The following is a 13,245-nucleotide window of genomic DNA, read 5'->3' as shown; positions in this document are numbered from 1 at the left end:
GCATAAAAACAACTAGCCTGGCTCCCAAGAGGATGCAGTCAAATGATGATTTTGTTAGAAATCCGGTTTTATACAAGCCAAAAACAACCACATCTACTCACCAGTAAACTGACTGTGCATCCGATCTTTTTACCATCCACTTCTCCCAGCTTCATACAATCCCTGTGATGGACACATTGCAACATATGAGACAAACAAAATTCAAATGGACTTGTTCCTGATATAGTCAGAGTGCACTCCTCACCTATAGTCCAGCAATCTCTCCATTAGGCGAGTGACGGTGGCGATCAGAGAGATGCCGCTCTCCCTCCAGGTCTCCCTCTCAATCTTCTTCAGAAGGCTGCAGGACAAGATCGAGAGATGTCCAGATTAAAAGAGACAAGAGATAAAGGAGAGCAAATGGGAACGGAAAGGTGACTGAAGGGAAAAGGAAGAATAAATTACTGCAAAAGAAAAGGAGGCGAAGCAAAGTCAATCGCACCTATGCTTTTGGGCCTCACAGAAAGTCATATAGCTGTTTCACCAGCTATAGATTTGAATAGAATTGCTAGAATATATATATTTTTGGCAAAATGTACACCCTTCCCGCTGTTCCCCCTCACACACGAACACAGAGAGAACAAAGAGGAGAGCGTCTTACCTAGGGTACGGACCAAACAGAGGAATTCTACTCCAGGCGGGAAGCATAGGCGGAATAAATTAATATTAATATGATTAATATCAGCACACACTCACACGGGTAAAATTAAGGGGTTAGTGGATTTAGTAGGAGGAAAGAAAAATGTAATCAAAACAATATATCAATTAGGAAAGGAGAATAAAAGAAGGTGTGCATTAGCATAAAACTAACTTGCATTCATGTTGAATTATGTACAGGCATAATTAATAATTATATCATATTGCACATTATAAATTATTTATGTAGTTTTAATCATATGCAGTGATGTTAGACTATTCTCTGCAATGGCTCACATGTACAAATGGTGGGGAATAGAATGATTGACTATGATAGACAAAGGGACGGTGGATGAATATTTAAAACATTATCATTATCACACTAAGATCCACATCAATATGAGAGTAGAAGAGGTAGGTGAATTGGAAAGAATGGCTTGATGTAATGTACTATGTTTTGGAAAGCTCAGTGGAAATGTGGTTCTTTGTGGAGGAGGACATCAAAATATGAAGAGGCAGGGACACACACACACTAACACACACACAGAAGCGTGACACATACACAAAGCATGCAGGAGTGCAAACTTGGAGAGACAAGGACAGAGTGGAGTGGCCACGGCGGAGGTGTGAGTGAAGATGAAGGTGGATACTCATCACTTACATCTCATTATTATTCAATTATCAATGTATTCATTAGAAACAGTTATGAAAATGAATAACTAACCACTGCCTAAACTTTACTCAATATATTCTGTTTTCATGACACCGAAAGAAAATAAATGTGAAACTTAAAAAAAAAAAATGTTGCTATATGGAAGACAAAAGCTGCCAAAATAAATAAATACAGACACACAAACATTTTTTTTAAAAGTAAAAAAATATATAAGATTTGATAAATAATGAATATGGAGGATAACCAGCTGCCAAAATAAAGAAATACACACAAATAAATACATAAGAAATACAGAAATTGATAAATTAAGGAATAAATGACACCAACGATGACATAAAAAATAAAATGTTGGGATTTGTTAATAATAATTAAAAAAATGGCCATAAATAAATATGCCTGTTTTAATTTGTCCCTGATTTATGATACCTTTATAATATTACCTGCTTCTTATTTACTTTCCTTTTTTTTTTTTTTGCAGACTGTGTCCTCTACAGCTCTGGTATCAATGTAACAGCTTAACACACGTAAGAGTACATCCAGATAAAGGAGCATTAGCTGAGCATTAATTCTGTTATCGGTGCACTTTGGCTGTTTGGGTTAGAGGCTCATTTCCAAAGTGGAATACAGATAAGGCCGACCTTTACTAAGGCTAACAAGCCGGAGTTAAAGCTTCCTGTCTGATGAAGCCTTGTGTGGGCTGCATCAGGTTGGCCATTGGAGTCAATAAACAGCTGTTCTAGTTCGAGGAAGTGTCCTGGTATTTTAAAATGGACCCTCTGTTTGCGCCTTAACTGTAATTTTACAGTTAAGATCGCTGTCAGTTACTCACTGTCCTTAAGTACATTTTGGAAGTCTTTGTATTTCACTGAGGTATTTCCATTTGTTGCTACTTGATTTAGAACCTTAATACTTCTCCCACCACTGACTCTACGGGAACATTAAACACTGACTAAATCCCTCTTTCTTTAAAAAACCAAGGTAGACAAATGGAAGTATATATGTCTCCTAATCCTCTGATTATCTGTGTCTATAGCTGTTCCTCTCTCTGACTCACATGCTGTTGAAGAGCTCCCTGTACGTCTCGTCTCCTTTGCCCTCAGACATCAAACTGTCCAGCTTGTCGATCAGCTTGGCCTCCACCTGTGTGTAAAAAAAAAAATGTTAATCTCAAAAGGAGCATGGGTGGGTTAGAGCAAAAAACTGAACAGTGTGGTCAATCAAAGTCAGTCACGTGTCAGAGTAAAAGTAATAGACATTTACATTTTCACTTATTAATCTTGCATGGATGTCATGTTTTAAGTGTTTGTTGGGGTTTACGTAAATGCCTGCCGAGAGACTTCAGATTGAAATTAGCTAAAATCTGGCATATATGATCTCTGTGTATTTTCCTGCATGGTCCTTATGGTGACTTTAACTCGCTTATGATAGAGAGAAGTTTCCAATGAGCTATGCGTGTGAGGGGTAAAACTTGCTTTTGTATACGAGCTTCAGGAAAGATCATCCACTTTTAACTTCTGTACCTGTTTGAAATTGCCGCTGCGTCTCTGCTCCCAGTCCATCATGTCGTGGAAGATGGGGATCATGACATTCCTCAGATCAGGCTGAGGCACCAGCGTCACCTCCAGGAACGGACCAATCATGGCGGGGATGAAGTTCAGCTTGTGTTCCCCTGGAGGAGAGACGGAGGGCAACACGGAGGTTAAGCTCTCCCTTTATCCCTGAACACAGCACACTGTTTACTTCAGAGGCAATTTAGCCAACTCTGGAAAGCTTTCTACTTCTGTTCGAAAAATGTCAACAACTACAAGCATTTACCATAATGTGGCTTAAGTGCACTGCACTCTATCAAAATTAATGTTAATCAGCGTCTGGGTTACTTAAAATCCATTATTGTTTTTATTGACATCAAATCAAACTAAAACAAAGTGACTTTTTTCAAATTTGAGAAAAAAATAAAATAAAATGAAAAATCATGAAAACTCAAAATTGGACAGATCCATCTGCTGAACAAAAGGTTGTCAGCACTCAGCTGGTTACCATGGCAACACATACTTGTTGGCATGAAGAAAAAAGACAGAGCGTTTTTGCTTCCCATCATCTCAAGAACGGAGAAATAATACAGAATGTTTTTGTCTCTACTTTCTCTGATGGTGGTGTGTCACAAAGAAATGTTTTTAAGTGACTGTAAGATATACTTTCTGCTGCGATGAAAGACCGACAGTTGCTTTTGCAGTACATCATTTGCAGCGTCACTCATACCGAGTTAAATTGTATACTATTTTCTTTTTTTATAGCATGTTTTTTAGGAATCAACTTAGAATTGTACTGAATCATCATCTTACCTAAATTCTGCCACATGCTGAAGATCTCACAGCCCATCATCACCCTCATGTCTCCATACCTGCACCATAACGCAGAAAGGTTAGAAATATGTACTCGCTGCAGGCAAATACATGGAGAAGCAGCGAGAGCAGCATGTAACGTCATTATAAAGAGTGTGTGTGTGTGTGTGTGTGTGTGTGTGTGTGTGTGTGTGTGTGTGTGTGTGTGTGTGTGTGTGTGTGTGGAATTTGTTCAGAGAATGGGAGCAGGATAGAGAAATCAAAACTTACTTTTCCAGAATCTTCTTCCTCTTGGAGGGGGAGAAGGACTCCAGCTGGAGACAGGGCTGGTTAATAAATATTACTGACAGGTAGAAGTACGAGTCCCAAACCTGAAATGACAAGAAAGAAATAATAATAACAAAACAATGGCATCATAAGATATAAGCTGATTGGGTGTGGATGTGGAAACACACACACACACACACACACACACACACACACACACACACACACACACACACACACACACACACACACACACACACACACCACACAGTACCTTGTAGTCAAACTTGTCGTTGAGGAAGTTCTTCCTCAGAGCGTCAGAAAGGTAGAGAACGGTTGTGATGATGACACTGAAAGAGCGAGAGAAAGAGAAAACGAGGAGAAGAAGGTTATTCGCTTCCAGGAAAATGCATCACCATGAACTATTAACATTTAAAAGGCCCTTTCAAATATCAAATTAAATTGTATTTAAAGTAAGAGCACTACTTAAAAAATCCCCTGCTTTTGACAATTATAACTGTCTAGATGTTATCAGTTTGGTGCAATAGTACCTGTCTCTGTACCTCCACCTGCTGAAATGTAAAAGCATGTCTCTTTGGATACATGAAGGCAGTTTCCCTTTTAAAAGAGACAGGAGAAAGGTGGAACACACTGTCCACGGCTCTACACACACTTTCCACGGATCTGTGTCTATGCGTGGACATTGGTGTGTGTGGTCTTACTTGTTGGTGACCAACCGCATGACGGTCCAGTCTTTGGGAAACATTTCTGGTCGGATCAGGATCCTGAAGACTGTGAAGATCTGAAGGAGGAAATCCTGCAACACAAGACAGAAAAACACACGCATTGAAAACTCAAATCAATATCAGGCTTGCAAATTATGCGTGTACAGTATCTTAAAGCAGCCTCTAGTCTACGTCTTGCTCAAAGGTACTTAAACGATATGTTTTGAGCATTATTATATCACATATTTGTATTCAAAGGGGTAGAGGTTTGAAATGTGTGTAACATATTAACCACTGTGACCATGTCGTGTACTTCAAAGGGATATGTTATGCTCAGTATCAGGTTCATACTTCTAATGCAACATGAAACAAATGCTTTTTACGTAAAAATAAACGCTATCTCATTGTGCCTCATTAACATTTTGTATAATGGTCAACCCTACAATGGTTTAACAATATCAGCATCGAGGTATTTGGGCAAAATTAAAGCTAAAATACAGAATTCAACAGTTCTGCTTTTCCTTTCCGCAAAATGTAAAAGTGTCAAAACACACATTGGCTAAGAAAGCACACAATATAAACCAATGAGGCTAATAAAGAACCAATCTCTGAAAAGATATGGGTATGGTCTGAGAGGAAGGGGAAGAGAAGCTGGGACAATCCGATGTGATTGGGGGGCAGGGGTCTTACCCTCAGGTTGTCTTTGCTGCTGAAAGCCTGCAGCAGCTGCTGGTAGTGTCTGTCACTCATCTGTCGCAGAAGGGCCAACAAACACGCCACAAACTCCCCCTGACAGCATCGAACATGAGGACAGAGGAAGAGAAATACATTTGAATGCTCTGAAATAACCACCATAATCCTCAAGGCTGCTATAAATTACTGAAATGAATTCTGCTATTGTATTTGAACAACGGTTAAGGCGATGAAACCTGGTGTTATTAATCCCATAGGACATTTATTGGTAACTGGTAAGAATTTACAACATTAGCAGAGCTCTATTTTTAAAGAATAACCCCCTCCTTGAGTCTCCGTCATCACACAAGGATAATCTCATTATTTCCCACTTCATTATTCCCCCTTTGTGTTGTGAATTATTGCTGTTAATGTCAGATTATATAATTACTCCTGCACATTTTGTCCAGTCCCAAAACAATTAGTATTAGCAATCACACACATTGTGCTGTACACGGTAAAACCAAAACACACATACAGTGACATCCTGGAACTGCAGTCTCATGGTGGGGCCGGCAGGCTGGGGCCGGTTGCTTATTTCCAGAATGGTTCTCATCAAATCTCCCAGCAGGCTTTCCACAATCAGCTCCACCTCTTCTGAGACGACCGGCTCCTGCACAAAGGACCAAAAGCATGAATAACAGGCATTAAATCAAGGACACTCTTCAGAGGCAAAGGAAGACCTGAAATGTCACGGTGATCCTTCAAATAGGGACAATGCTCTCTCGAAGTGACATAACTGTTCCCTTAAAGTTCATTCATTTGGATTGCTGTGATCTCACTTTAATGGCAGTTTTAATGAGGCTTAAACAACTAAGTGTGGGGACTTATAAGAAGTCTGAAAGCTAGAAAATCATAGAGAAAAAGGAAAATGGTGAGGAATAAAAGAAGATGGAATACAAAGGAGAGGCAGACAGTTGTGTGTGTGTGTGTGTGTGTGTGTGTGTGTGTGTGTGTGTGTGTGTGTGTGTGTGTGTGTGTGTGTGTGTGTGTGTGTGTGTCTGCCTGTGTGTGTCCCTCTAGTCTCCCCCCCTGACAAGACAGACAGGTCTTGGCTGGAGCGATAATGAGAAGGAGCTTCAGACTGGCACATTGGCTGCCACTGCTGTCACTTCCCTTTAGATGTGGTGCCAGTCAGAGTGTGTGCGTGTGCGTGTGCGTGTGCGCGTCGCGTGCGTCGTGTGTGTGTGGACTACCGGGCCACTAGCTGCCCCTCTGGCACAAACAGTGCACATTCCAGACAAACACACACAGCCCAAAGTGACTGCCATTCCTACAATGCCCATTGCTAAATGGATGGGTCTCATTACTGAACTGCATGGCTTCCAATGTCCTTGCTACAGAGACTAATTGACTGTATACATAACAAGGCAATCTGCTCCTGCAATGTATTGGTGAGAAAATTGCTGTCAGACTATTTCCTCGAGTTTTGACTACCTTTAAAGTTATTTTCCAGTTATAGTATGGTGGTAGTTACCTTTGTCTACACAGGGCTTATGTATGTGTTTAGATGTCTACAGGAGAAATCTACACACATACATAAGCCCTGTCAAATCACACACATTTCACAATAACCTTCTAGACACATGAATATGAGGTATTACGCGCTATAGACAAGATGATAGGCCAAAAAACTTCCTTTGACGCTTAGCTATTTAAAAAAAAAAACGATTTAACTATGCCTATCATCCAAAAAATAACTGAGTTTTCATTAATATGTCATTCCTTCATTCTGCTTTAACTGAGCATTTCCTAAGATGTCCCTACCATTCCTTGACTTTTATGCAACAACACTGCTTGTGTGCAACATATACTTATTAACAATTTATAAATGTTATGACTGGCTGTTTCTTGTGTATGCTTACTTACTTTGGAAATGCTGCTACCTATTTTTTACCTTGGATTTGTACCTATTCGATTAGCACTGTCTGCAATTAATGTCTCCGCTGTGGGACATTGAAATGGTTTCTGATTCTCTGTGTTCCTCACCGCAGAGCCGTTCTCCTCCTTGATGATGAGGGACAGCATGCTGGTGAGGATGCGGGCGCATATCACCAGGTCTCTCTGCTCCTGCATGTGAGCCTGGAGGACCCGCAGCACCACCGGCAGCAGGATGCACCGCGACTCTGCAACACACACACACACACAGGTTTCACACATCAAATACATAACAATATATAAGGGGTGAACAGGCAAAAATGCATCTAATTCATCCAACTAATCTTCTGTGTCTTCACAAATGCACAACAGACATAACTAAATGTATCCAAACGTAATTTATTGTGTAACAATTATATGATTTCTTGCTACATGTAGCCTTTGGGAGCATGGTGGCTATGAAACGTTGACAGTCTTTTGCTTTATTAAATCAGAATAAGGGTTAACTGCCTAGTAGGTTTACACATACAGTAAAATGAATTAGCTTGGTGTATGATAGTGCATACACAAACACAGTAAGAGGAAATAGAATCAAATATATAAGACAATATTTATATTTAAAAATATATCTATATAAATATTTTTATATATATATAAAAAAAAGAAATATGACATTACTCTCACAAATACATATGTGTTATATATTAAATGCTGTAGAACAATGCAAGTACACGCATAATTTTACTTTAACTTCTTACATCTATTTGAATTATTGTTTTTTATTTCGTTCTATGTCATCGTTAATTAGACATCTTTACTTAAACCTCATGTTTGTATAAATATCTTAATTCTATTTTATTGTATATTCAACAACCTAATCCCCCCAGTGTTTCCCATCCATTGATTTATTTGTGGCGGTCCGCCACAATTAAATATCGTCCGCCACAAATAAATATCGTCCGCCACAAATGGATCTCATAAAAAAAATATATATGTTATCATTATTTTAATTATTATTATTTATTTTTTTTGGTAGTCTAATGGATAGTGAAGTGAGCTGATGATCGGAAGGTTGCGAGTTCAAATCCTGCCTGGAACACCACTACTAGTGTGCCCTTGAGTAAGGCACTTAGCCCTCGGTTACTCCAGGGAGAATGTCCCTGTAATTGATCATTGTAAGTCGCTTTGGAATAAGGCGTCTGCGAAATGCCTGAATTGTAAATTGTAAATGATATTTTTGTGAGAATAAACCCCACGGATCCTCAACTCTGGTGTGTTTCACTCATTAACAACGCAACACAGAGCAACAAGATCGTTGTCTACAGTAGCCATGAACTCGCATGTATTATCTTATTTGAGGGGGGGGTGGATGCATGGACCACCCGAATAGGTTAAGGGGCCTTTGGCTTTTCTTGCNAAGTTAGTCAAATTTGACCAGTGTATCAAACGGGGGGGGGGGGGCTGTGCCCCCACAAATAGAATCAAATTCTGTGGGAAACACTGCTTACTGTATGTTTATGTTAATTTGTTTAATTATTTAATTCACGAAACCCACTGTGATATCAGCCTTCATTAAGAACAACAGCGAGCCATCGATCATTATAATACGGACTGGATGGTTGATGGAACAGCCTGTTGGTGCATGATGTAAGACAAACACTGTATGGCTGATTATTGTCTGCATTACAGATACATTTATTTGTTTTTTTTGTTTCCCTCTGTGTTTTTCCTGCAAGGCTTTTTGTTGCATTTATGTAATATGTTCCCACATCTTTCCGAATTGGGTTTTCACTGCAATCAGAAGCTCTGACTATGTATGCATGTCAAACTGTGCCTGTGTGTAAAGGTCTTCACCTGGGTTGATGTACAGCTGGCTCTCTACAGTCTTGGCGATGCACTGCAGTCTGACCGCCTCCAGGCAGTCAGCGTGCACGGCGGTGGGCAGGCTGCCCAGCGTCTCCCTGACGAAGCCCGCCACCTCCCGCATGGTGAAGATCTTCAACAGCTCGCCGTACACCGCTGGAAACGTCCTCAGGAACACCGCCTGGAGAACACACGGCCATGTTCAATCATTTGGACCCAATATGCACCCATAATTACACAGGAATCACTGGAAACAGCCACTACAAATCATACTAAACAGAGCATTTCAAGACATGAATATGCATGTTTCATATAGTGTGTGCAGTCATTTCAATACATTTGCCACTGAATCAGGATTGCGTAATGTACATTTAATGACTTTTCTCAATGGTGTGAAACGCCTCAGGGGCTTTGGATGAAATGCTTAGATTCTGATCAAATGCGCAGGAAAAGGCTACCGTCAGGACATGCTCTCCATATTCATGTAAGGGTTTGTTTATACAGAGCGGTTTTGTTGGGAAAACAAAGCTACATATCGATAAATCACTGGCCGAGACAGGATTATGCGGATTCAATTTAAAGGCTGCTCCGGTGGGATTGCTTGTTTGCAGCTCTCAGTCTGACGCTCCTCCTTCCTGTCAACTTCCATCTCTGCACAATTGAAAAATGAAAATCTAGAGACGGGAGTCACCATGTCCCTTTTGATTTTCTTTTTACCATCATTCTTCCAGGAAAGAGAATAAAAACACTGCCACAGATGTTAACAAAAGAGCAGATGGAGAAAGAAAGGGCCCCATAGTCCACACTTTACATTTGACATTTATATTTGATTTAATATGTAATTCTTGCGCACTAAATGTAAATAATATCCCACATACTGTATTGCAGGGGTGTCAAACTCAATTTCATCGCAGGCCACATTAGCATTATGGTTGCACTCAAAGGGCCGGTTGTAACTATATAAATATACATATATAAATATATAATATACATAAAATAATGTAGTATATTACATTATTGCCTCTGAATTGGATTATTATTGAATAGGATAATAACTTCGTAATAAACTAGCCTACGTCTGAAAGCAGAAGTCCAGGGCAAATAATTGCAAGTCTCTTCAGTGACACAACGAGATGCATTGTGGGACATGTAGTTTACGGGCAACGTGCTTCTGTAAAGTGGCATGTAAACGTATTATATTATTTGCAAGCTCTTGCGGGCCACATAAAATGAAGTCGCGGGCCGGATTTGGCCCCCGGGCCTTGAGTTTGACACCCCTGCTGTATTGTGTTAGCTATAATTTAACCCTTCAATAGTGTTTTATTTTCAGATAGTTGACTTGTTTTTATCTTCACAGTCACTTTTTGTGTGTTATCTTATATTTTGAGAAGCTTATATTGTATAATTGTGTATTTTCTACTATTTTTTAAATTTCTTATTATGTGCAATACTTGTTTTACATGCTGCTCTAACGAAAACATTTCCCGATTTGGGATTAATAAAGTATATCTTGTCTTATTGTTTGAATTACATGATTATCTATGTAATCTATTAATTGATGTGTAACACGGCAGGGTCCGTGACAGTTTGTTTTCATCTGATTTCAAATAAACAAAGTCTTGGTTTTAAGAATATTAAACTTGTTTCGCCAAATTCAGATGATAAATACAACTTTTAAGCTTCTAAAGGCATAATTACAAGAGGCAACTTAACGTCACAGCAGGCATAACAACAGCCGGTGTTTGAGGGTTTCCCCGGGAACAAACACAATACACACAAATGCATCACAGATTATTTTGCGGTATTTGAAATCATGTACGCAGCTCGCGACGTAACTAGGAGTCTAGTGGACGGTATCAGTACTACAAGTAAACATTTTTTTAAATTAATTACGTTGTTTATAAATTAATCTGAGGGCCGCAAAAATAGGAGGTGGGGGCCGCCATTTGCCCATCCCTGATGTATATGGAACATTATCATTATGTCATAGGCAATAAATGTTTCCCAAAAATCTGTGTTCATGGTAAACAGAACAACTTTCCTTATCAGTTCACAACCTCCAAATGACAATCACAGTACAGTTCATAATAATCAGACGTCATTGTGGCAAAAAGCAGCCTCGAGTATTAATAGAACACCATTTCTCTGTGCTCAAAAACTTAAATCAATCCGACAAAAACTAACCTCAGGTGCTTAAATTATGCGTGGATGGATTTTCTGTTTGTGTGTGGCGACAAGTCACGGATTAGCATGGATTAGAATTAGCATAGCCTGCATTTTGCCACAACTTCTGTTAAGAATGCCGATTAGTGGAGATGAGGAGTCAGTGGAGGGATGGAGAGGAGCTTTTCATGCGGCATGGAGAAGCCACAACCTGAATATCTAATGCTGCACTCAATCCTATGGCCTTTAAGTGAGTTGACATAATTACAAAGTGACTGGAGGCTTTAAAACAAGACTGTCAGTCTCTTGAGTCGAGCCTTTTAATTGCTGCGAACGAAAGCTGTGAAAAGAAAACCTGACGGGAGTAATTGAAAAGACGAGAAGTACTTTCCCCCGTAATGCTAAAACAAAAGATATGTTCCGGGTAAGGGCACTTCGACAACAAAGCAATAAAGGAAATCAAATATTAACATGCTTTAGGGAATGAACGCACACATTTAGACGCAGGTTTTGTTTTGTTTGAGAGCACCCTGGGATTAAATTGATTACAAGGACTAAAGAAAGAGGGGAAAATGAGAGTATAAAACAAAAGATAAAAGGGAAAAGGAAGTGGGAGAACATGGAGAAGGAAATAAAAAGGAAGTAGATCAACACACAGGTTCTGAAGGGAGGAAAATGCAAGTATTTCCCAACAAGTGTGTTCTAACAAAGATCACACAAGCATCGGTTCCTGGCGTGTAATTAGGATTATATTTGGCGTGTTTAGCTTGTTTGTTTCGGTTGGCTTGTGCAAATCAGTGAAGGCGGCTGCCGTGCTGTGCAGACCTCCCAGAGGAAATGGAAAAGCTGCCACAGAAACTTCTATTCCCACTCCAGGCCCCTGTGGCAGCGTGACATTCGATTACAGACAATTTCCCAGCCATCACAACTGCAGTATCAGCAGACAGGAAACATAATGTGGGGTGCGCAAGTACCCGACAGGAACAGATGTACGGGGGATTTCAGAGGGCTTGAGGACATGAGTTCTGAACACACCTGTGTCTGTGCGACCGGACTGGTGCTTTTGTTTTCCTGCGAGAGGAAGAAGCGGATGGACATGAAGAGCTCGTGGATGCAGACTCGGAACTCCTCCTCGTTCTGGCCCCCGGTAGCCAATGAGAAGAGCCGGCGAGACTGGATGATGTACTTGAAGATGTACTCGCTGGCCTGCGGGACAGAGGGACATTGTTGGTCATCAGCAGTGATGAAATAGTGGAGGAAATGGTCAAAGAATGGTGTGACATTGAATTTTGCCCCTAATGTGTTTCAGTTAAAGTTTGTTTGATAATCAAGTCAATGTTTTGTGTCATCTATAAAAGCAGAAATTCCATATATTATATTTTACTATAGCTTTTTTCATATGTAAGGACATAGACATTGACATTTTTAACTATTTTCAAAAATGGTATAGAACGAGGGATCAACCGATTAATCTGCAGATTAGTTAATAATTGAAATAATCAACAAGTTCATTCCTAAATGAAAGACATAATTAGTTGTCCCCCTAGTGAATACAGTTTTATTTTTAACTAAATAGAAACACGTTTTAAGCCGACTGTTATCAAAACGATTAAACTCAGTACTTTAAAAGTGACATGAATTTTATATGCTTTCAAAGTTTACCGATTTTGAATTGAATGTTTATGTAAAGTGTCACAAAAGCGCTTTATAAATTAAACGTATTATTATGTTTGCTCTAAAATGGAACCTGTCTACAGGATATGCTCTAAGAAAAGTGTAATAAAAGACACTGTATGGATACGAGGAGACCCTACAGACACATCTGCAGTGCATCACTCATCCATTATTTACTGCATGACAGGGTACCATTCACTTCTGCTGCAGGATGTGTTCTGTGAATGATAAATGGGACACACAGGGGGAGGGG

The 13,245-nt window shown here is 39.7% G+C and overlaps 1 protein-coding gene across 1 annotated transcript in view; it reads right to left on the bottom strand.

Moving 5' to 3' along the window:
- Positions 1–13,245, bottom strand: part of dock4b (dedicator of cytokinesis 4b) — an 82,054-nt gene that overhangs the window by 33,781 nt on the left and 35,028 nt on the right. The window contains exons 12-25 of the mRNA XM_010787992.1: positions 12,354–12,524; positions 9,147–9,336; positions 7,404–7,540; positions 5,893–6,027; positions 5,373–5,471; positions 4,680–4,774; positions 4,232–4,307; positions 3,961–4,061; positions 3,691–3,749; positions 2,869–3,017; positions 2,403–2,488; positions 641–667; positions 245–340; positions 102–162 (exon numbers count right to left, since the gene is read on the bottom strand). Of these exons, the coding sequence (XP_010786294.1) occupies positions 102–162; positions 245–340; positions 641–667; positions 2,403–2,488; positions 2,869–3,017; positions 3,691–3,749; positions 3,961–4,061; positions 4,232–4,307; positions 4,680–4,774; positions 5,373–5,471; positions 5,893–6,027; positions 7,404–7,540; positions 9,147–9,336; positions 12,354–12,524 (1,482 nt within the window). The remainder of the gene's footprint in view (positions 1–101; positions 163–244; positions 341–640; positions 668–2,402; positions 2,489–2,868; positions 3,018–3,690; positions 3,750–3,960; positions 4,062–4,231; positions 4,308–4,679; positions 4,775–5,372; positions 5,472–5,892; positions 6,028–7,403; positions 7,541–9,146; positions 9,337–12,353; positions 12,525–13,245) is intronic.

This window comes from Notothenia coriiceps, unplaced genomic scaffold, assembly GCF_000735185.1.
Source record: "Notothenia coriiceps isolate Sejong01 unplaced genomic scaffold, NC01 NC01_scaffold00031494, whole genome shotgun sequence".
In the NCBI taxonomy this organism is placed as follows: domain Eukaryota; kingdom Metazoa; phylum Chordata; class Actinopteri; order Perciformes; family Nototheniidae; genus Notothenia; species Notothenia coriiceps.
The sequence above is the reverse complement of the archived record's forward strand: the minus strand, read 5'-3'. Positions and strand labels throughout refer to the sequence as shown.